The 22,083-nt window shown below is 51.1% G+C and overlaps 2 protein-coding genes across 5 annotated transcripts; both read right to left on the bottom strand.

Moving 5' to 3' along the window:
* Positions 1-6,249: 6,249 nt before the first annotated feature.
* On the bottom strand, positions 6,250-8,814 carry Hoxb5 (homeobox B5). Its single transcript, XM_028754970.1, has 2 exons — positions 8,121-8,814; positions 6,250-7,453 (listed from the first exon to the last, which is right to left on the bottom strand). Exons 1-2 carry the CDS (start codon positions 8,680-8,682, stop codon positions 7,206-7,208), a joined length of 810 nt encoding a protein of 269 aa, XP_028610803.1. The 5' UTR covers positions 8,683-8,814; the 3' UTR covers positions 6,250-7,205.
* Positions 8,815-10,733: 1,919 nt separating this feature from the next.
* Positions 10,734-19,601, bottom strand: Hoxb6 (homeobox B6). 4 transcript variants are annotated; one of them, XM_028754971.1, is made up of 3 exons: positions 19,034-19,109; positions 12,685-13,209; positions 10,734-11,632 (listed from the first exon to the last, which is right to left on the bottom strand). In XM_028754971.1, exons 2-3 carry the CDS (start codon positions 13,097-13,099, stop codon positions 11,373-11,375), a joined length of 675 nt encoding a protein of 224 aa, XP_028610804.1. In that variant the 5' UTR covers positions 13,100-13,209; positions 19,034-19,109; the 3' UTR covers positions 10,734-11,372. The 4 variants fall into 4 exon arrangements, with proteins under 4 accessions (XP_028610804.1, XP_028610805.1, XP_028610807.1 ...); XM_028754972.1 differs by lacking the exon at positions 19,034-19,109 and adding an exon at positions 19,262-19,601 and having other exon boundaries at positions 11,335-11,632; positions 12,685-13,177; XM_028754974.1 differs by lacking the exons at positions 10,734-11,632; positions 19,034-19,109 and adding an exon at positions 11,807-12,045 and having other exon boundaries at positions 12,685-13,346.
* Between the last annotated feature and the right edge of the window lie 2,482 nt (positions 19,602-22,083).

The following is a 22,083-nucleotide window of genomic DNA, read 5'->3' on the forward strand; positions in this document are numbered from 1 at the left end:
CAATAACACAGGCCTCATGGCCCTGGGTCTGTGAGTACTGCGGAAACCAAAGAGCAGAATACCTTTCTTGTCCCTCCCCTTTGGCCACCTTGCACACCCCACCCCAAGAAAGAGCTTTTAGGATTTTCGATAACTCCTGGGGGTGGGGGGAAGCACGGACCCCACTTCCTGAGCTTTCATAGGTCTCTTTGGTTGAGATGCCAGCCAGGGCCTTTGACCATCCACCCTCCTTCATTCCCGTCTGAAAGAGTGAGGCCGTGGTTCCTGGGAGAGGGGCCTATGGGACCCGCAGAGTGGGCTGACCTGAAAAAGAGTGAATTCTAAGGTGAAGAATGGAAAGAGCTTGAAGAAGAACTTCCTTGAGATCAGAGGAGTCTACTGTGCCCTCAGGGGTGGAAGGAGATCCGTGTCCGAACAATGCAGACCCAGCGGGGCCCGGGGCCACCTAGAGCGGTCGCTCTCTAGCGTCTCCAAGACCCCAGCCTGGCTGTGAACTTGGTCTAAGGCGGACTCTACTGGCAGATCCGGGAAGTTACAGCCTCTGCCTCCCGGCCAGCGCAGCAGCCCTGCAGTGGACCAGCGCGCTTTCGGTTTCCCATCTGTCCAAATACCACCTCTCAGGTTCCCTTCTGTTGCAGGGAAAGGTTTCATTTCTCCTTCCTTCCGTAAGGTCCTTTGGAGTCGTTAAGCAAGAAGGAGAGAGAAAATAGAGGAAAGAGAGAGGAAGGAGGAATAGAGAGAAAAAGAGAAAAATAGGTACATAACACTGACTCCAAATCCCCCCCCCCAGAGGCGACTCCCCACACAGTCACTCTCTCACCACTGGTCTGCTAAGTGCTTGGTGCAATGCTAACTGCCCCCTTTTCCACTTAGGGATATTTGGGGGGTTATCTGGAGGTTAGGTAAGGCAGTCTCAGGCTTAGGAATTATTCCTTGAGGAATGATTCATTCTACCCCACCGGGATCTGAAGCCATGGCTTGCTGCTTCAACCTTAGACGCTGAGCCCCAAGGCCTCAGGGCAACCTGCAGCCACGTGCACTAGGTCCCCAGTCCCTTAAGGAAGGCAAGAAGAGCCAGGCACAGGAGCCTTTGGCATGGACAAGACCTTGCAAAGTGCTTCCCTTTGTATCCAGCCTCATTCTCAAAGGAAAGTAAAGGAGGGGCAAACAGGAAGGGAGGAAGTTAAGGTACAAAAGGAAGGGAAGGGAAAGGAAGGGAAGGGAAGGGAAGGGAAGGGAAGGGAAGGGAAGGGAAGGGAAGGGAAGGGAAGGGAAGGGAAGGGAAGGGAAGGGAAGGAAAAGTAGTAGGAGAAAAGTAAAACTTAAGCACTATGTACTGGCCGACAGGTTTCCAAATTACCAGGAATTTGATCCTATCCAGGACTTTAAGCCACCACCACTTCCACTTGGAATTCCTAATTCAGTGAATTCTCAATGAATTCGTCTAAAGACAGGAGGGAAGATCACCTAAACCTGTAGGCACACCCCAGCGTGACCTTCAAGTGGCTGATGTAGGTAGTGTGGCCGGCAGCGGGTAATGTATGCGGCTGAGGCTCAGAGCCCCACATAGGCCGGCGCGCGCACCCCTCCACCCCCGTCTGCTGACCTCTGCGTGATCCCGGACTCTATGAATTATTGATGAGATATGAGCGTTGATTTCCCCTTTCAGGATGCAAACTCCATTATATTGTTAAAATGGCGATTTAATCGTTGAGAATAGCTTTGGTGTGGGTTTTTCCCCCAACTCATTTGTGCCTCCTTCCTTTTCATTTAACTCTCTTAATTAAATCCTTTAACAGATTTTAATCACTTTTTGGAGCGAAGGGTAGAAGGAAAAGGAAGGCCACAGCACGGACAACAAATGGGACAGTAAAAGGACCACTCAAAACAATCCTGAAAACCATCAGGAAGCTACTACCTTTTGGGAAGTTGAGGGGAAGGTGTAGAGGGCTGTTAACACCTCTAAAACGACGGTTTTGGGAACCTCCACCAGAGACAGCATCAGAAAGCTAGAAAGACGGAACTGAACAAGGAAGATACATTAGGAGAAGTCTAATCTACCTCCTAGAAGATTTTGAGGGAGTCCAACTGCAGTATCCAAGTCAGGCTTACCCCTTGCTGAAGGCCAAGGACTTTGAGGTTGAGAGTGTCACGGGATTCTCATGGGCAGCAACTCTTCCTATCTGGGCCTCGGGGACACTTAGGGAGAAATGTCCATTCTTCGTAAAGGGCCCCCATTGCTCCCCTCCCCCTTCCCAAACAGCTCAGTTTCCATGTGGTGTCTGGGTTAATTAATATGGATGTGTAACTCCACTGCAGCAATCGATAACCCCGCTGTGGGCAGATCCCAGCCCCAAAATCCAATTACTCTAAAAACCTCCCAAAAATGAATAAAATAGTGCCTACTCCTAAAAATGGGGGAGGGGAGATTCTTATTAGCCCTGTCTTCTCAGGTTGGCCTGGCAGATTCCAGGCTGGAGTGCTTATATTCAAGGAGAACAGTCCCAGGAAAGGACTAAATTTGGGGATATGTCTTTTCCTTTTGCTTCGAATCTGCCTCTTTCCTTTGCTTCAAATGTTTGGCTTCTGTCCCATCATCCAGATCCCAGGGATAAAAGAATCAAGCAGGGAGAAAGAAAACTGGCTTTTGGATCCCTGGTTCTGCCCTCTCATCCGCCAGTAAAGAACCTCTCACAGCCAGGGAAGGGTTAAGTGTCCCCGCTGCAGTTATGGAGAGGAAGCTGATGAAATATGGGCCCTTGGAACTCCAGGCTAGGCCAGCTTTCCTGTTTACACTTCTTCATACTTCCTCCCACCCCCGTGGCCACAGAGAAACAAAACAAAACAAGCAATCAAATAAAAGAAAACAAAATCAAATTGTCCTCCGAATGGAGGCCAGGCTGGGCTCTGCCCCTAGGGCAGACAATTTGCCTAGAGGGTGCTGGCGTGGTTTGTAGCTCAGAAGTTGAGGCCTAGACGGGTGGGGAGACAAAACAGTAGGAGAGGGGAGAGAGAAGAGAACTGGAAACAGTAAGACAGTATTTTCAGAGGAATTGGAGGAAGGATGGAAGATGGGAAGAATGAGAAAAGAGGGAAAGGAGAAAGAAGAGGAGGGAGGGAGGAGGGTAGAGGCAGCACAAGTCTGGAGCAAGGAGAGTCCTTTATACCCCACTATACACCTCATCCTCTTCCCCAACTTGCCCTGGCTGCAGATTAGACAGCAGATGCCCCAGAAAAACCAAGCTTCAGGAAGAGAAAGCCCACTAGGGCTTTTTCTCTGAGATTTGCTTAGAGTCCTAAGAGACCTTCCAAGGGATTTATCTCTGAAGGCAAAGTAGGCACTCGTGGCCAGAACTGTTCTTTGCCATTCTGAAAAAAAAAATCTATTCAAAAGTGCTTCATAGATGTCTCAAGACTTTGGCCTTGAACATTCTATCAGAGTTTGTAAAACTGACGTGCAAAGTGGTGGGGAGGACATTTTTCAGAGGCAAGCCTAGTTATCTGGGGTTTTGGAACCCTGAGAAGGATCTGGAAAGCAAGATAGACTGAGGCCAGGAGCTAGGAAGAAGGATTCCTGTGGAACCCCCAGGTTAGACTCTGCTACTGTTGCATGCCTCCTCTGCACTTCTTTGAACTGCTTTGAAGCCTTCAGAAGCCAAACCTCCAAAGTGTATTCATATTTTAAGTGTTGCTGGCATCCTTTGATCCTTTGGGAGTGGAAAAGAGTGTCCTTTACAAGAGGTGTAAATGTCCATCGTTCTTAGAGAGATTCATCTTTCAGCCAGGGTGGGGATTCCAAGCCCTTGGTCTCTTTCCTCTGATCCTAAAGCTTACTGAGACTCTCCAGTAATTTTGGATGTGGGCAAGGAATAGTGGGCTCAGAAACAAAAACAACAAGCAAGGAAAAAAAAAAACAGAGAAAGAGCAAGGGATAGAACATGAGGGGCTAGGGCATCACTATCCCCTTAATGGGAAACAGGGAAACCCTGTGGCCCTTCTTTGTCAGAGATCACAAGCCCCTCAAAATGCTAAGCCCTGTTTTAGGAATGATCCACCAGAGTTGGTGAACCTGGAGACAGTGAGCTTTCGGGAAGCAGGATCACCAGAGTCATGGCCCCAGAGGTCTTGATTAAACGCATGGAGGAAACACATCCATTTGATCCATAAGAGGATTCTAGCTTTTAGACGAAGGTTGACTTTTCCTTAGAAAACAAGGTTTCCATGGTGGGAGGCAAATTTGGAAATCTCTCTGGTTTATGGCACTACACAACACAGAGAGCACTCAGAGTCCAGAGAGGGAAGGAGAAGAAAGAGAAAGAATGACACCTTGGTCTTTTTGTAGATCTATGTTCCTGGGCAGGCTAGACATACCTATCTATGTCTTCCAGACCTGGAGAGAAGCTCTCTTCTTTCATATGCCTGGTTGGAAATTAGGTTTGGAACTGAAGGTTATGAACCACCTCCCTCCAACCTGCTCCTCATTTTGACTCAAGCTCTTTCTTAGAGACCACCAAAAGAAATCAATTTGAGACCAACAGGCTGAAGTTGGGTGTAAAAAGCACTGAGCTCCCGCATTCTAGACAACCCTGGGGAGACCATAGAGAGTGCAGGGGCTGCTTTTATGGAGAACAGACATTAAAAACCCAGAGAACATTTCAAGGTAAGATAGCCCAAAGCAGCTGCCTTCCCTAGTCCTTTCTCTAAACATATCCAGGTAAACCAGCCTGTCGGGTGCTTCCAACACACCCCAGACAAGCAAATCTCATAAAGTTTCTTTCCTTGAGGTTAGGGGTGATCTCCCTGAAGGTAGCCTACAGTGAAACACCCCCCCAACCTTTATCCCAACAGTCCACACCCCTTCTTCTTGCCCCCAATTTCCAAAGACATTTGAGGAATATAGATCCCACAAGAACCCCCTTTCTCCACAGAGTCCGGTGCTCCTACAAATAAACACCAAACACTTGCCGAAGGTTACAGAGCTAAGTCCTAACTTCAGCCACCCCACTTCTCAGAACAAGATATTAAAAAAAAAAAAAAACCTGTTAAATTTCCCCTGTATCATTCTACAGCCCTGCTGGAAACAAAATTCTCTTCTCCCATCCCAAACCCCAAAACTGCAAGGAGAGAAATCGAAAGCTGGAAGCGACTTACTGTGAAGTACTGGGCCTGGGCTGGAGCCACCGCCTTCCTGGGCTTTTCCCGGCTGCTCTAAGCTAGAAGAGCGCTCCCCTACCTCTGCCCCCTTCCCCACCACAGCGAGCAGTTAAAGTGTCACTTAACATTCTGGGGAATGTGAAATATACCGCGCGGTGTCAACTCCCCAAAACCATAAAACTAACTTTATGGACCTCACGTGACTTTCTCGAGCCAGTGAGGGGTATCTGTCTGACTTCTCGGCGATTTTTACGATCTAACTTCGAGATAAAACCCCTATCCATTTGACATCTAAATGTCATAGCGACTTTTGGGGTAGTTTGCTTTCGGCAAAGGGGGACAAAGTCATGGGGTGAGAGGGAAGGAGGGCCCAAAACAGCCTCCAAGACCCTCACCATCTCTTCACTGGCTCCCCCTCCCCCCCTCCCAGGTCCTGTAAGAAGTTGGGCCCAGCTGGAAGGGATTGACCGGTAAGTGTCCAGACTTGACTCTTACGCTCAGGGTGGAGGCTCAACTGGATGGAGGAAAACTGGGCCTGATCCTGGACCCGCCTGGAAGGGGAGCCAGGGGTCTTTCAGAAGGAACCCTAACCCGAGAGGGGAAGGTCAGCCGGGACCCCTGGAGAGAAGGACCCCTTGAAAAGTATAGGGAAGGCCAAGTGTGGAAAAACCTCTAAACTGAGCTGATTTTTTTACCCCTTAGTGGATGGCAGAGCTGAACTGGGGTTTGGAACAGGAGACAGGGCACCTGGACAGGCCTTTCCAAGACTCAAGAGACCAGAGGCCTTGTTGCTCAGGACTTAGGCCCAAATTATTCTTCCTGGAGCATTTTCCAAAGGCTTTCCAACTCAGCTGGTGGAGACTGAGGGTGGAGCCCAGCTAAAGCCCACGTGAAGTTCCTGGACCTCTCGGTCCCCTAGGCTGAAGGCCTCTCTCCTGGTTCAAGCATCAGTGGCCAAGCCAGGAAGTTTGGTGGTTTTTGAGGGATTTCTGGTGGTCTTCCCTATACTCTAGATTTATTGAAGATGGTTTTAGACTAGGTTATGCCGGATGGTGAAAGAGACAGACCCTCTGAGAAAAGACAAGTGGAGGGCAGTGGAGTGGGGAAACATTTATTCGACTTCAAGGAAAGCTACAGACATACCAAAAGCTAATCACTGAGACAGGCCTGGCAAAGACAGATTTCACACGGGGCACAGTACCCACTCGCTCACTACAAATGGGTAAGAGAGGAAGTGATTGGCCTGACCCAGACTACCCCCATATTTACAAGCTTTGGGCCTTCTAGCCAGACCCACGGATTCACAGAGAAAAATCACAAGACATTTTACACTGAGGATTATTTCTGATTCCATACACTTCCAGACTAGGCCTTGTGGGGCCTACCAGGCAGCAGGAGCTTAACTCTTGCTCTCTTCCTCTCCTCAGTATCCACACTTTGATCCTTCCCTAGCTCCCTTCCCACCCCAAGGAACAAGCTACCTGAGCCTAGGGAGTGGGGGCGGGGGTGGGGCTGAAGAAGGATGAGGTGGGAGAAAAGAGACACAGTCGTGGACTCCATTTCCCAGGCCAGCTCAGCTGGGCCCAGTGCTACTCAACCTCAACTGCTGCCCCTTACAGAAGTTTCCAGCAGAAACTCAAAATACAGCCATCATCCTTTTATAAATAAGTTAGAACACAGACGGGGAGGGGAAGTCACATTAAACATGCGAATTTCTTTTTCTTTTCTTTTTCCTGGGGAAAGGAGCGCAACCACAGACACAAGAACATTCAGAAACACTGGCAACTTGGGGCGAGCCAAGAGAAGTGGGGAGCACGGAGGGGAAATAATAATAATTATTATTATTAACAATAATAACAAGATAACCAGTCCAGGAGAGAGGGAGCCATGGAAAGACCTAAGACCAAACGAAAAATTGTAACACAGAACTGGGGTGTGACAGGCTTGTGGGAACTGGTCCCCAGCGGGCAGCGGCAGTGCAGGGAAGATTGGAAGGGTCGGGTTGGGGGTGGTGCGGGCTCTTGGGCCGCCCAGGGCTCCTCCGGATGGGCTCAAGGTTGGAAGGCGCTGCCGGCTGTAGCCAGGCTCATACTTTTCAGTTTGTTGTCTTTCTTCCACTTCATGCGACGGTTCTGGAACCAGATTTTGATCTGACGCTCGGACAGGCAAAGCGCGTGGGCGATCTCGATACGTCGCCGCCGGGTCAGGTAGCGATTGAAGTGGAATTCCTTCTCCAGCTCCAGGGTCTGATAGCGAGTATACGCGGTCCGGGCCCTTTTTCCATCTGGCCCAGTCATATCTAGAGCAGTTAGAGGAGAGCCCGGAGGCAACGTTATTCCGGTTAAAGGAGGGGGCACTGAGTGGGAGGGGGCGGGGAGCAGGACCCAGGCGTCCCCAGCACCCAGCTCACCGCAGCTCCAATCCTCTTCACTCCAGATGCCCACATCCAGCCTCTATTTCTTCATCCCCCCCTTCTCCAGCAGCCCCCACTTCTGATGGTAGTGAATGCTCCCGGCTTTGTCTCTGGCTCCTTCCCAGTGCCTCACCCTAGGCTGGGTTCAGGCGGCAGCTCGCCCAGGAGGGAAGAGAGCTGCTGCACTCTTGCCCTAGAAAGCTCCGTTTACATCCCATCCCCTCTTTGCTAGCAGCAGTCTCAAAATCTCGGGAATAATCAGGACCCTTCCCCACAATGCACAAATCCCATCTCTTCTCCTAAAGCCGATGACTGGCTGGGTAAATAAAACCTAAACTGAACGTGGCAACAATTTTTTTTAATGCCTACCCTCAGAAAACGACCCTGGTTGGCTCTATCTATGGAGCTGTGGGGACCCTTTCGGACACTTTTCCCTCTTGGTGGAAAAAAAAAAAGGAGTCTATATTTGTGGCAAAACCAAGCTTTGCTCGCCCCCCCCCCCCCCCCCGACACAGGGCAGGAATGCCGAGACAAAAAAGAGATGGAGAATTACCGTGGCTGATGTGAAGCTTCCTCATCCAGGGGAATATCTGTGGAGTCTGCCCCTCGGGCGCGGCTGTAGAGGTGGCCATTGGCTCTGGCTGTGCCCGAGCCAGGCTCGGGCTGCTTAGCTGGCTCGCCGCTTCCTCGGGCTCAGAGGACGCGCTGGCCTCGTCTATTTCGGTGAAATTGGCGCTGGAGCTGGCTGGGGTCGCCTGGTCAGAAGGGGACGAAGCAGAGGGCTTGGCGCCGTGGCTGTCGCCGTTAGTGCAGGGCAGGGACTCGGGCGAGGACAGGGAGCAGCTGGACGTCGCCTGCCTGAAGCGGGGCTCCTGGGCGGACGCGGGGAAGGCGCGAGAGCTCTCGCCCACCGCCCCAAAGTGGCTGGAGGAGGCCGAGGAGCGGTTGACGCTGAGATCCATCCCATTGTAATTGTAGCCGTAAGAGCCGGTGTGCATGGCAGCGGGATCCCTGTAAGAGCCGCTCAGAGAGCTGCCACTGCCATAATTTAGCAACTGATAGTCCGGGCCATTTGGATAACGCCCCGAGAAGGAGTTTACAAAGTACGAGCTCATTTGGGTGATTTTGGAGGGCTTGATTTGTGGATCGTGGTCGTTATAACCCTGTGCTTCACGATTTATGATGTATTAATGAATTATAGCGATGCACTGTACTTCGTTTTGCTATGTATGCGGCCAAATATGGGGGGGTGAGAAGGGGGATGGGGGGGCGTTAGGGAATCACGTGCTTTTGTTGACCAGTCGTAAATTCTCGCTGATGACCTCAAGAGGTAATTCATGCTCTATGGTTACAAATAATGACGATCGGAGAATCGTTAGGGCCGATTCAATGCGAGCCTCCGAGAGGGGGGGAGAAAGTGAGAAGGGGGAAAAACAGGGAGAAGGTTGACGTTGGCCTCTGAGCAGAGCGCGCCACCTCCCGGCGATTGACGGGAGCGCGAGACCCAGGCCGCCATGGCGGCGTCGGCAACCTCTTTGCTGGCTCTGTGCAACCGCCAAGCAAGAAAGAAACCCGGCCCGAAGCTCACCTACAGGGTTGAACCTTTAGGAAGATGGATTTGAGTCTTTTGCCTACTTTGTTAGGGTGCGGCTATCCCCTCTGTTTATGGCCTCTCTGACATTATCATCCCCGTTATTATTTTAACTCTGCATAATATGATCACAGATGTAGTTGTCTGAGCTTCCCTCCTTCAGCTTTGCCAGTCCCCAACTTGGGTAAGAAAATGGGGCGAAAGGGTTAGAAGTTGTGTGCGAAAAACAATGATAAGAATTTTGTTAGCGCAGCCAGGCCTGCTTCCTGACTAGGCTTCGGCGACGGGTCCACAAGGTGAGGGGGCCGCAGGATTAGGCAGGAGGGAGGCTGGAAAAGGCAGGGAAGCTCTTCGTTCTGCTGGGCCCCTGGGAAGTTTGGGTTTTTCCTTCTGACCTCTCATCCTTAGCCTGGGCCTAGGAACTGAGGTGGGCAGGGACCCTAGAAGAGAAACACCGCCAGGGCAAAGACTAGAGCGGAAACCGCCTGTAAGGTTAAGCTTTGGGTGATAACTCTTATGCGGGAGTTTGGGGTTTAAACAGATCCCCTTTAACAAGCTCGCCAGATGCCAGCTATCTCATTCGGAGGCCAGATCCGAAGCCTTGTGTTGCTGGTGGCTAATAATTGGAGAATTTGCTCATCGGCCTCACTGCCTTCGCTGGGAAGGGGTTCAGAAGACCGCCGGCCCCTTGCTGAGCTCGCTGGGCGGCCAGAGATCTCCGCAGCTGGGCCCCTTCTGCCAGACGGCTATTTTCTTTAAAAATAAAAAGGGGGGGGGAGAGGGAGGAGGAAGAAAAGAAACCGGTGCCTGAAGCTTGCGGCTTGGGTGTGGGTGACAGCAAACAGAAAATGAGCCATTTTGGGTTGAGAAGGTGAGACTAAAGGCCCCATCACCTGGCCCCCTGCCCTCAGGTCTCCAAAGAGCAAGATAAAGTCGGGCCCTTGCAGCCTTCTGCTGCCGGCTTCTCATCCTCTTCCTGGCCACCGAACTCCTACTTAATATGAGAAGGGGCATCCTGGAGCCTGTAGACGAGCTGTGGAGAGATGCCCAGTGGCCTCATTTTTCAGTCTCCGGAGCAATAGGCCGGGGATCCGAGGGCCAAGGCCGGCAGAGACAGCCATGTGGGCGGGCCAAAGGCCAGGGGCCTTGGCTGGAAGAAGACAGAAAAAACGCTGCAGAGCTCCTAGACCCGCCCAGCTCCGTCTCTCCAGAGCTCTGGGAAAGGAGGCCTCGAGTGGCATCCCTCCAAGAGTCTCTCACAACCAAGGCAAGCTTAGAGAGCAAGAGGGAAAAGGCTTTCTCCATCTCGCACGTCTGAATGGAGAGGCAATTGTGAATTTAGCATCAGCGAGGGAGGCACAACCAACGCCGGGGCCTGGGAGGACCGACCGCTGGCCCCTGCTTTTGGCTCCTTGCTTTTATCTCAACTGTAATTTCCTAGTTGAGGCTGGAGGCTGTGAAGGCCCCCGGGGTGGACCATGGTTCTTGGCTTTGCTGTTCAGGCTCAGGGGTGACAGGGTGGCTGGGGACTATGGAGGGGGAAAAATGACAGGGAAGGATTGGATGTGATTAAGCTGCGAGTTTTCACATCTTTATTATCATCATCATCATCATCATAATCATTATTAATAATATTAATATTATTACCGAAGTATTTCACGTCCAGAGCTAAGACAAGACTACAAACACAACACATAGAAAATTAATAAAATAGAACTTTGTTTTCTTCTGAGGCTCCTCTTCTTACTTCTAGGTAGTATGTGCTCCTTCCAGTGGCTTTGGGGGGGGGGTAGGAGAGACAAGTCTGGGATCAGGGAGTCTTTCAGTTCCCTGCTGAGGGGGCAGCGAATCTACCATTGAACCGTGCACGGGGGACATGGACGAAATGAGACTCGACACGGACATGAGCATTCTGCTCTGCTTCCAGGAGACAGCAAGTGAGTCCGATTCTCAGTTCTCACCAGAGAGCCTGATGAGGCTAAGGTGGGTCCTTCGGGGAGGGAGGAGGCGCTGGGGTGCTGGGTGGGCATCCTCCAAGCGCCCAGGAAGAGCTCTGCAGAAGGGGGCATCCAGGAGAGCGCTGGGCCCCGCCCGTCTTGCGCTGGACAGCAAGTCCCCAGACTCCCCCGACCGCAGAGCCTTCTGGGGCTTTCGGGTGCCCTAGGTTCCCCCACAGACCTCTCCCTTCGCGTCCCCCCTCCCTTTGCAGCACCTTCACTCGGCTGGCTTTTCTTCCTCCTCCTCCGCACTGAGCTGAGACGCACTGAGCAGTTTGCTCTCCTTTTTCCACTTCATGCGTCGGTTCTGAAACCAGATCTTGATCTGCCGCTCGGTCAGGCACAAGGCGTGCGCGATCTCTATGCGCCGCCGGCGGGTCAGGTAGCGATTATAGTGAAATTCCTTCTCCAGCTCCAGGGTCTGGTAGCGTGTGTAGGTCTGGCGGCCTCGCCGACCGCTGGGCCCAAAAGAGGAACCTGTTACGCAGAGAGGAGAAACTGAGGCCTGGGGTCACCAAACCAAGCCCGTAGCCCCTCCCCCACTCGGCCCTCAAACGTAAAGCTAGCCAGTCGGGAGTTGTCTATCCCCCTCCCATTCTCTGGTCCCCGTTTCCCACTCCTCCAGCGCCCCCTCCAGATTCCCTCCTGGACTCCGAGGCCTGTGCTTTCTGTCTAGACTTTCGGTGGGGGAGGGGAGGGGCAGCTGGACTCCCACCTGAGCTTGGGGGAGGGGCTGGCCAGGTGTGTCTCCTACGAGCTGTATCTTTTCTTTCCCTTCCTTTCCATCCATCCAGCTCTCCCTACCATACTCGATGATAGATTCTGGCCCTTAATCCATAATGACGTGGATCGATTCATAGTCCGCGTTAACAGCTCCTCACTTTCGTGTCCTGCTAATGGACATCAATTGGGACTTGAAGCCAACAAATAATCCAACCTGAGACTCAGGCGCCAGTTTGTTCTTCTCACTCCCTCCGCCTCTCCTCTCTTATTCCTCCTTCTTCAGACTATGCCACCCCTGTGGTAGTGTCTCACAGCTCTCTAGTCCCCCTTCCCCAGCTCCCCTCCCCCAGCCACAGGGAAACAATCCAGGACCCAGTAAATTCGCCCTTGCAGGCGTCATGCTACCCCTCCCCTTTCATGACGCACTCTTGTTTTTAATGGAGTGGTCTTTGGGTGCGGGACCCCCACACACACAGAGATCCGGACAAGAGACGGGGAGAACATAGAGGAAAGCAAGACCAGAGACTGAGTCCCCTGCCCTCTTCCTGATCAACAATCCTAGCCTGACTCTCTCAGAGAGCCCACTTACTCCCCCTGCTTTACTGTGCAGCTGGGACTTTGCAAACTTTGTAACTTCTTCGGGCAAGAGGACTGATCTGGGGGCCGGGGCCCAATCTTGCCCTATCTGCTGAGATGCCCACCTAATTCCCAGTGGGAGAATTGGGGTAGGGGGATGCTGACACTCGCTAGTTCTGCCTTTCTGCTTGCCCCCCTCCCCACGCGGGACAGCGGGAAGTATCACTCACTGTTGCACGAATTCATTCGCTGCATCCACGGGTAGACGGGCGTGGAGCACTTCTGCTCCTCGGTCTCTCCGAACACGCTCTTGTCCTGTGCGCAGTCGGACTTGCGCGGCTCAGGGTGGAACGGGGGCGGCTCGTCGGCTCCGGAGAGGGCGCAGGCCGCGTCCTTCTCCCGGTAGAAGGCAGGCGCCGGCCCATAGTCACAGGGCGCCGCCCGACCATAGCCGCCGCCGGCTGGTGGGTAATAGGAGGACGCCGCAAAGCCCTTGTCCTGGCCCGGTCCCGGCCCGTAAGGCGCCGGGTAGTGCCGCAGCGGGTCCGCATAGCCAGACGAGTAGAGCGGCAGCTGGCCCAGGAAGGACTCCTGCCCGCTGGCCAGAGTGACGGGGAAGGTGGAGTTCACGAAATAGGAACTCATCGGGAGGGGAGGCGCGCGCGGCCGCTGCTGCTCCGCCGGGTTTATGATTTGTTGTGTTTTATAGTCCGAGCGCCGCGCCTATTAGTAGTATAGCCGAGATTGGGTTTTAGCTGAGGGGGGATGGCGAGGTGCCAGTGTGGGCCAGAAGGAAATACAACCATCTGATCCAACACTGACCAATGGCAGAGGCAGGAATTGTCAAATAGCACCCAGGAGGAGCGCAGCCTGCACGAGGGACCCGCGCACAAACCTATCAACCTTTTCCCCCCCCTCTCTCTCTCTCTCTCTCTCTCTCTCTCTCTCTCTCTCTCTCTCTCTCTCTCTCTCTCTCTCTCTCTCCACAAGGCGCCCTGATCCACCTACGTAGGATCTGCGAAAGAGACGACTGTGCTTTTGAGGGAGGAGGAAACAGTTAGATGAAGATCATCCCATTCCCCAGTGATGAAATAAAGACACCCTCCCCCCACTCCACGCAGGAATAGGGAAAAGTTAATTGTGTTTTCAGAAAAGTTAACCCCTGCGTTGCATGGGCCCGTTCCCTCAAGGGAGGGCTGGATAAATACCCTCGAATCTCGTTGAGAGAGAATGAAGGGGGAAGGTCTGTTTCTAGGGTTTTGTGCCCCCGTAAAGGAGGCTAGGGGGTGGTGGTGGTGGACGAGATCGGACTTGTCCGCTTATTTGCTTCATTTTAGAAACATGGAAAGGGGAAAAACCCTCTTTCACAGGTTTGGAAAATCTTTTACTATTTATCAGGTTTGTCTCCCCCTTTAAGTTTAGGTTTATCGTATCACGACTTCAACCCAATTCTCGAGCTTAGAGGAGGGCAAGCCAGATCCTTCTGCCTAGAAGACCCAGAAGAAGGAAATGCCAGGGGTATGCGAGCCCAGCTTCTCCTTCTCACTGCTCCTCTAGGCTATTTGCTTCAGGCAAGCCGTCCCTTACGCCCAAGATAACTCAGTCCTGGCTGCAGTCTTGACTGAGACTGGGGCCCTGGAGAAAAAACTGGTAGTCCTTAAACTTGGTGATGGAGAGGGGAAAAGGAAGGGAAAACCCCAGCCTAGGTAGCCTCACTTGTTTGCATTCTATTCTTCCTGCAACCAATCCTCACTTGGTCTCTCCTCATCCATGCTTATCTCTCAAATGATGTAAGAAGAATCCCTGGCTACAGATTTTTAGAACCAAGGATGTTCTTGTAAATCTAGACACTGCAGGAAATTGTCTTAGAAATGTTGAGGCTTCAGACCCTCAAATTGGAGACCGAGAGCCTTCTCTTTTTCCTGCTCTCTCTATAAATTGGTAGTTCCCTTTGAAATCCCATCCCAAGACTTGGTTTAGATTTGGTTTTATAAGGAGGGAAGGCTGCTAGGTCCTCCTAGGGATTCAGTAACCATCTTCCAACTGTCAATCTGGCATGTCCACTCTAGAGACCAGACTAACCCTCCTGTCTCTCAACTACTCTACAGACCACCTCCCATGTCTCATGTTTGTATTCACCTTCTTAGCTGCTGTAAGAACTTGGGAGCCTAAGAGTGTATCAATGTTCTCTTTTCTCTCTCATCCAAAGAAAATAAAGACACATCCTAAAATGCACACCCAGGGCAAACAGTGTATCCAACCTGAAGACAGGGAGGATTGGATGTAAGATAGTGCCTGAGGCCAGGCCAGGCTGACCCACCCACCTCTGCCTTGTTCTTTGGGCTCCTTTTTTTTTTTTTTTTTTTTTTTTGTGGGCCAGCTCTGCCCACGGATAATAGGAAAGGGCTGAGGATGGGTGATCAAGAGGGAGGATTTATTTGGCTGCAACGTGGCCTCTGAAGTTCTTTGAACTCATAGCAACTGCTAGACTGTCCCTGTGTGGCAAAATGACCATCCCTGGGTGTCTCTCTTAGCCTTAATCTAATGGAGGGGGCGTTTAAAAAAGAAGCTCAAACCTCCTAAAGGTGAAGAAAGCAGCAATGCTCTCCAGTCTAGAAATGCTGGGCCCATGCTGAGAGGAATAGGAGCTATCTATAAGCTATCAAGGCAACAAGGCACGGAAGGACCCTCCCCCCTTTCTTGCCACTGAGACTGGGCCTTGGCCTCAGCCTTTCTCCCTGGTCACAATGTCCTCATCACAGGAAATATGGTATAGTTAGGGTATAGTTGTCCATGTAAGTATGGTCCAAGTAAGAGGAGGCTTTCTCCTGTGATAGAGGCAGGAAAATAATTGCCTTATCCTTTACAGCACCAGCCCCTGAATTAACCTCACCTCTGCAGGTTGCTTGTCTGAAGATGGAGCCACAGCGGCCAGGGCCAGGGCGCCTGGAGTCGGGCATGAAAGGAAATAGCGCCTCATCGCTCTTATCTAAGCCCAGAGGTATTTATGAGCGTTTATTCATCTGATCCGTTTGTTTGGGAAAAAGAGCAGGCAGGCAGAGCTGGGCCAGAGACCGCCTGGTTTCTGGAGCCAGATCTCCACGGATCTGTCTGTGGTTCTATCCACCTCAGTTTGTCTGTCTCCACTGGCAAATACGTAGACACACACAGCAGGCACCAGCCAGTTCTCCATTAGGGTTGCCGCCCCCTCACTCATAGAAGGAGGGATGTAAATATATATCAAGTCTTGAGTACACACCAGTGGTCTTGTCTTGATACCCCACAGGCAGGATTTATAATTGTGATTTTCTGTGCTTTGAATCTGCAGTCCCGTGGGTAAGCGTGCACATTCCAACTCCCAGAGAAATGTTGCTTAAGTCATTTTCAGCTCAGGAGAGAACATCTCCGGAAGGTAATCTTAGGAATGGCATTTGCCTGTGTGAGGAGGTGTGAGACAATATCTAAGCTTCCTATTTTCTCTGAGATACTCTCCCCCCCCCCAGGTCCTTGGGTCGTGGGTACCCAAGGGTTCCACCCTCAACTTTACCTGGGGTGGGGAGAATGAAAAATCTCTCAAACCCAATCCTCCCCCTGGATTCTGATTGTATGAAATGTTTCCCAGTAGTGCAATGTGATGGCCTCCACAGATTGGAAAAAAGGCTCTTTCCTTGAACACTCTGCCCTAAAATCGACTGGTCCAAATCGCGAGGTACAAAGACCTCATTTCCATTATGCAAATGATCGGCATCCGCTCTGATCTTCCAGGAGGTGTGGGCGAGCCTTCTCTCCTCTCTTCCCTTACCCTAAGAGCTCCGAAGTGGTTCAAACCCTGTGTTAACCTGACGTCTCCCTCCCTATGTTTTCTTCTGGTTGCCAAAAGAAAAAAAAATTTAGGAGGGCCCCAGACCTTCCTGCCAGATCCCTCGGGGCCTCCTGCAGAGCGACTCACTAAGCCGGGCCTGGCCATCTAGCCGCCAAGTCACTCTTGACACAGGGAGAGAGAAAAAAAAAGCTTAAAGATTTGCTCCAGAGACTCTAGAGGCGTCTAAGGCGCCTGGCAGCAGCAATGGTGTGTGCCCCTAGCATTACACAGCCACTAGACCCTCAGCTCCCAGCCAGACCTTAGTAACACCTTGGCCAGCCTGGCACCGCAGGCAATTTCCTGGACCCCCCCCCGCCCAAGAACGGGGGGCCAGAGCACCTTGAAAGGGGCAGTCAGAGCTTCCTCCCACAGCTTGAAAGCCCGAGCTAATCAGTAACCGGTGAGACAGGGGCCAAGACTCCAAACGCCGCAGTGGAGGCGCACACCCCGCCCTCGCCACCCCCTTCTGGGAAAGCGGTTCCGTTAACCGGGTGTGAGGGGTCCTGCAGGAAAGGAAATTACAGTGGTTTTGGTTTTTTAATGATTTCTCCTCACTCCTGATTTTCTGCCAAAGCATTTTTTTTTTTTTGGCGTCGATTTCGCTTGAAACGGTCGAGAATGGGGGAGGGGACCAACACTCACTTGCAGACACCAACAGTTTCCAGAAAATTCAGTTCAACTCCTTCACCACAGACTCGCCAGCTTAGGAACTGGCAAAACCCACAAACCAACTGGAAGAATACAGACTGGGTTTGTCTTTTGACAACCGAGTGGAACTGCCTGGTCGGCGCCTCCCTTGACGGGACCCCCTCCCTCCCTTGGCTGAGAAGAAAACTAAATAAACCTTGAACAGATTTGGCTTCACATCTCTCCAGCGGCCCCCAATCGTGTCTCGTGTCTTAGGTGGTGATGAGGGTCGTGGGTCTGAACCCTCAACCCCTTTGGCTCAGTACCCCATGTCCGTGGGTTACATACAATATTACTCCTTTCGACTCCCTCTTCCTCTACCAGCCTCTAGGTTTGTGGCTGGGGTGAGTGGGGGTCTGCAGGAGATGGGAGAAGGTTGAGGATAATGTGACAAGAGACTCTCATTCCACTTTCTATCCTATATTCGGCGAATAAGATGCAGTAGAGGGCATGGTGGGCCGGAATCCCACCGAACCCCGCGGCAGGGGCTCAGAGCAAACCGGCAGGGCTCAGGAGTGTCAAGCGACTTGCTGTGCCAAAGCCGCCTGTCCCCGAACGGACGGTAGATGGCAGCAAACTGCATAATTTGGGTCAGAGCAAACTGTCTAAGGGACGATTTATAACCCACCAAGACTACAAGGGGGAAAAGACCTTTAGTTTGAGTGGATTTAGGGGTATTTTCCCGCCGCAAACAGGGTCCGAGCGTCCTGGATGTTGGCGATTAATTTCACTTGCTAAGAAACCAAGGCGTCTCAGTGAGTCTGGTTCAGGCCTGTGTCTAGAGCTTTTTATTGGGGCCCCCAGGGAGCCCCAGTCTTGTGCCACAAGTGGCTACGTTTCCCTTTCCTAATAGCTCAGGAGGCCAATGTACCCACACACTCTCCCAGGACCCTAAAATCCCAGACAAGCAGAGGCCTGAGCCTGAACCACCTGCACAGGCTCTTAAGAAACACGAAGACAATCCTTATTCATGCAACCCAAAAGAAATCACAATGTCTCCTGTCCTTCATGCCCAAAGTCACTTATCTCCCTGTCACTAATAGCTTCTCTGGGGACCTTTCGTCCCATTTCTTAGCCCTCACCAGCCTGTCTGAAGCCTACCAGCCACTTTAGGAATCTGTCTCACACCTAGGAGATCTTCCCCCTCCCCCATCCCCAGGAAGCCAAGGAACAAAATTGGGTGGTTGAAAGACTAGACTTAAGCTTGAAAGCTCTGAAGCTCAGCTTCCAGGAGGCTTTCCCAGATCACACCATTGCATTCTTTAGTTAGGTTTCCTTTCTGTTTTGTAACCCACCCACCCACCCCACCCCCACACAACCAAATGGATTTTTGTGTACAAGCCTGAAACAACATACTAAAAGTCTCTTCCCAATCTCATTTAAATCCAGGAAAGTTTGAAATGTGCCCATATCAAATATACAAATTCCTTCACCAAAATCCACACATCCTCTACCAATAAAACACAGATAACAAGATCAAATCACACAGAGACCAACAGACTTTAACCTACCGCGTTAAAACCACAAAACTCCCTGCAGGCTCCCTCCGGCTGGAGGGAGTGGCAAGAGACCGTGGCCAAAGAGCTGGGCGTTCTTCGGCTAGCTTCCTGGGGAGTCTCCCTCGTTTTGGGTTCCTTCACCCACAACCCTTTAATTTCAGAAATGTCTCCGAAGGAAGATAGCGAACATTTCTCTGTGAATTATTCTTTTTATGTCACTCTAGACGCCTCTTCACCCTCGGCTGGCCTCTGCGGAGATTCCAGGCCCCACAGAGACCAGGACGTCCCTCAGCGCCACCGCCCCTCGTGCCAATGCAGCCGGGAAATCGCCGTTACCCACACTGGGCAAGAGAACCGCATGGGGGCAATCGGGGAGGCCAGGACAAGGGAGAGATGGAGGGAGGTGAGCAAAAACCCACAAGGGCCAGAGCGACTGGCCAGCGTGGCTGTAGCCCGCACACCTCCCACCCTCGCTTTTGCAGACCCCTCGCTGGAGACCTCTCCCAGCTAAAAAGGCAACATAAAACTGACCTCATAGAACCCTTTCCGTTCCTCTTCCCCATCCTCCCTGCAGCCGCTCCCCCTCCAGGAAGCAGCTACCCCTGTCTCTACTACAGAATTTCCTGGGAAGCCTCTCCCAGCAGCGCCCAGAGGTGGGGTTCAATCCGGTCTTGGGATGGGGGGAGGAGAGAGAAAAACCTAAGCCCCACCTCCTTAAAAAAAGGATGCAAAAGATAAGAATTGTAGAATCTTCCTTACCTTTGCAGAACTTGAGGATTTTTTTGCCCTCCTCCGGATTCAAAAGGATGGGGAGGGAGGGAAAAAAGAGCATTCCGCTTCTTCTTCAGCTTCCAGATAATATTGTCCCAACCTGAGAGCCGTCGTTTCCCCTTTCCAGACTTGAGAGAGAGGTTGTTTCGCTTTTCTGACATTTGCATAGAAAATGGAGTAAGTTCTGGCTTTGAAAAATGATATCAGGCTGCAGTCCTGGGCAGATTGTTCATTGAGCCTTCATGATGACTAAAAATCCCAAATCAGCAAGTAAATTAACTTAAGAATCAAAATTATTTTTGGTTCTCTCTTTTGTGTAATTCCCACCCCTCCTTCCCTCTCTCACTTAGCCTTCTTTCCTCTCCCCCCTCTCTTTTCCTCTCTCTCTCTCTCTCTCTCTCTCTCTCTCTCTCTCTCTTCCTCTCTCTCTCTTGCTCTATCGAACTGATATTGAAGTATAAAAATATCAAGAGGCTGGAGCCCTGAAGGACGGCAGTGCTCCGACCTAGGTGTGGTGTCCAAAGAATGCTGCATTATAACCACCAGGGAAATGATAAAAAGTTCATGTTCACGATCGCCCGGCCACATGACCGGCGCCGGCCAATCGCTGGATTCAACCACTCATAAACTTCTATCACAAAGTTGTAAATTTTCATAAAACAACAAGGAATTTATTGCATTTCTTCATGGCTGCTCCACCAGCAACCCTTTTCTCCGTCGCCATCTTCTTTTCTTCCCCTTCCCTTTTTAGGGAAACCCCAATCTGAGGCAGGCTGAGATTTGGGGTGCAAGAATTCAGGGTGGAGAAGCCATAATGGTTCAGCTAGAACCGGGGGTTTTCTCTGAAACCTCCACATTTTCCTCAAGAGCTCTGCCTGTCTTTTATAGTAAAAATCCCCACCCCACCCCCAGTCTTCCACAAGGGACGGTTCTGAGGTAACAGGGAGGTGAGACCAGAGCAGCAGCCAGTCTTAGGAGCTGCTATCTGCGTCGTGACAAAAAGAAAGCTCTTGTACCCCATCTCCTCCTCTGAATACCCCCACATTCCTAGCCCTAGAGATGGTGGGGTTCCCCCACCTGTGAGGTTTGCAGCATTGCAGGTGTGGTATGTGTGTGGGGGGGGGAGTGTCAGTCCACAGGGTCTAGTTTTTGCCTCGGGAGAGAAGGTGTCCTGGATGGGGTCCAAGCTTGATAGTCTAACAAGCAGATTCTCCACCTCAGCACCTCAGAAACTGGGGGAGGGAGAAACCAGACCACTCCCGCCTAAACGCCTGCTTTCCGAACCAGGTTCCCCAGGAGAAATCCTAGTGATCGCTGTGGGTTGCTGCGGTCGGCTCTGGGGAAGCCTTAGGTTTTAAGGGCTTTTTCTTACCAATTGAAGCTGTGGGTTTTAAGGGCTGTCTCTTACAAATTCAAATTAAGTAGATTTTTCCGGAAACCAACTACCTTTTTCAAGGCCTTTCGGTTTAAGATATATTCTTTAAACAATCGAGGGTTTGTAAAGAATAACTATTAGAAACCAGCGCCCCACGTCTAGATGTAAAGATACTATCATTTAGGCTTTTGTTCAGCAATAAAGAATTTACAAAATCCTTGATTTTTTTTTTAACAATAACTCTTTTTTTTTTTCCTGGGCTTTCTTTAAAACAAAACCAAAAACCTACATTTTAGGTTGAGTTTCTGGTAATCAAGTGCAGAAAACGAAATAATCCCCCTTTCTTAAAATTCTTTTTTCTTCTCTCCCTCCCCCTCCCGTGTGTGTGCCCCTCAGAAGGTTTGAGGTTGGCCGTACTCAAGAGCCGGCTGGGCAGTGCTGAGGAAGCCCTGGCGGGCCGCTGCTGCCTAGCTCGCTGATTCACCCACGGCAACCCGGTAAACTCGCTGTCGCTCACTGGGACTGGTTTTCCTCCCATTTTAAAATTTCATATGGATCGCCCATGTCAATTTAGAATGAAATAGATTTTAATACATAAAGTAAAAAATAAATTGAAATAAAATCAAGGGATTACTCCAATGGAAAATGTTTGCCGACGGAATGGGGAAACATTGAGCATTTTGGCAAGGAGATTCTCCTGGGCAGACTAGAAGGCCTCTACTTGCTGTCCTGGCCTCTGCCCAAACCGCCTCAGAGGTGGGATGGATGGGGTGTTCACCCTTCGCTTTCCTTCCATTTGTTTTTGGAGGCCTACCATTTTGGATTTCATCACTGTACTTGTGGTGTCACTAGGCTCAGATTTCATAGTCCCTTAAAGGCCTGGATAGAAGAAGGTGTTGGTAAAACTGGAAGCTTTTAAATTGGGACGGGGGGGGGGGGGGGGGGGGGAGGGTTGTGTTTTGGGCCTGTGACTGATGATATGGTCTCATAGATGTATTTACTTAGGGGCAAATGTGACTCTCTGTTTAGAAACCAGTGTGTGAATGTACATTGGTGTGAATTAATGTATCTGTGAGTGACTGTGAACGTGTGTTTACTTCTGAGTGTGTGTGTGAACGTGGATACATGTGTTCTGGAGTTCGGGGATTGTGCAAAAGCCTGTATGTATATCTGATACTATATGAATGTCTGTGTTTATTTGTGACTGTAACAGTGTATGATTTTTTGTGTGCTGTCAGCTTGTAAATATAGGAATTGTGTGTTTTGGTGGAAGTATAAAGGAAGTGTGTGTGTGTGTGTGTGTGTGTGTGGTGTTGGGGTTCATTGGTTGGCAGTCTCCACAGCAGGGGCATCTGGAAAATAAAAGCAAACCCAGCACAGACAGAAAAGGCCAGCAGAAGGGCTCTGAGACACCCACTCACTACCAACCCTTACC

The sequence above is a fragment of the Grammomys surdaster genome, unplaced genomic scaffold, assembly GCF_004785775.1.
Source record: "Grammomys surdaster isolate TR1022 unplaced genomic scaffold, NIH_TR_1.0 126048, whole genome shotgun sequence".
Lineage (NCBI taxonomy): Eukaryota > Metazoa > Chordata > Mammalia > Rodentia > Muridae > Grammomys > Grammomys surdaster.

What these genes read in the sequence shown, in the direction of transcription:
- Hoxb6 (XM_028754971.1), bottom strand. Translation starts at nt 13,099, where the DNA reads ATGAGTTCCTATTTCGTGAACTCCACCTTCCCCGTCACTCTGGCCAGC. An exon ending in GCGAATGAATTCGTGCAACA is followed by an intron (nt 11,633 to 12,684) that starts GTGAGTGATACT and finishes TCTGCGTAACAG; the next exon opens with GTTCCTCTTTTGGGCCCAGC.
- Hoxb5 (XM_028754970.1), bottom strand. Translation starts at nt 8,682, where the DNA reads ATGAGCTCGTACTTTGTAAACTCCTTCTCGGGGCGTTATCCAAATGGC. An exon ending in GAAGCTTCACATCAGCCACG is followed by an intron (nt 7,454 to 8,120) that starts GTAATTCTCCAT and finishes TAACTGCTCTAG; the next exon opens with ATATGACTGGGCCAGATGGA.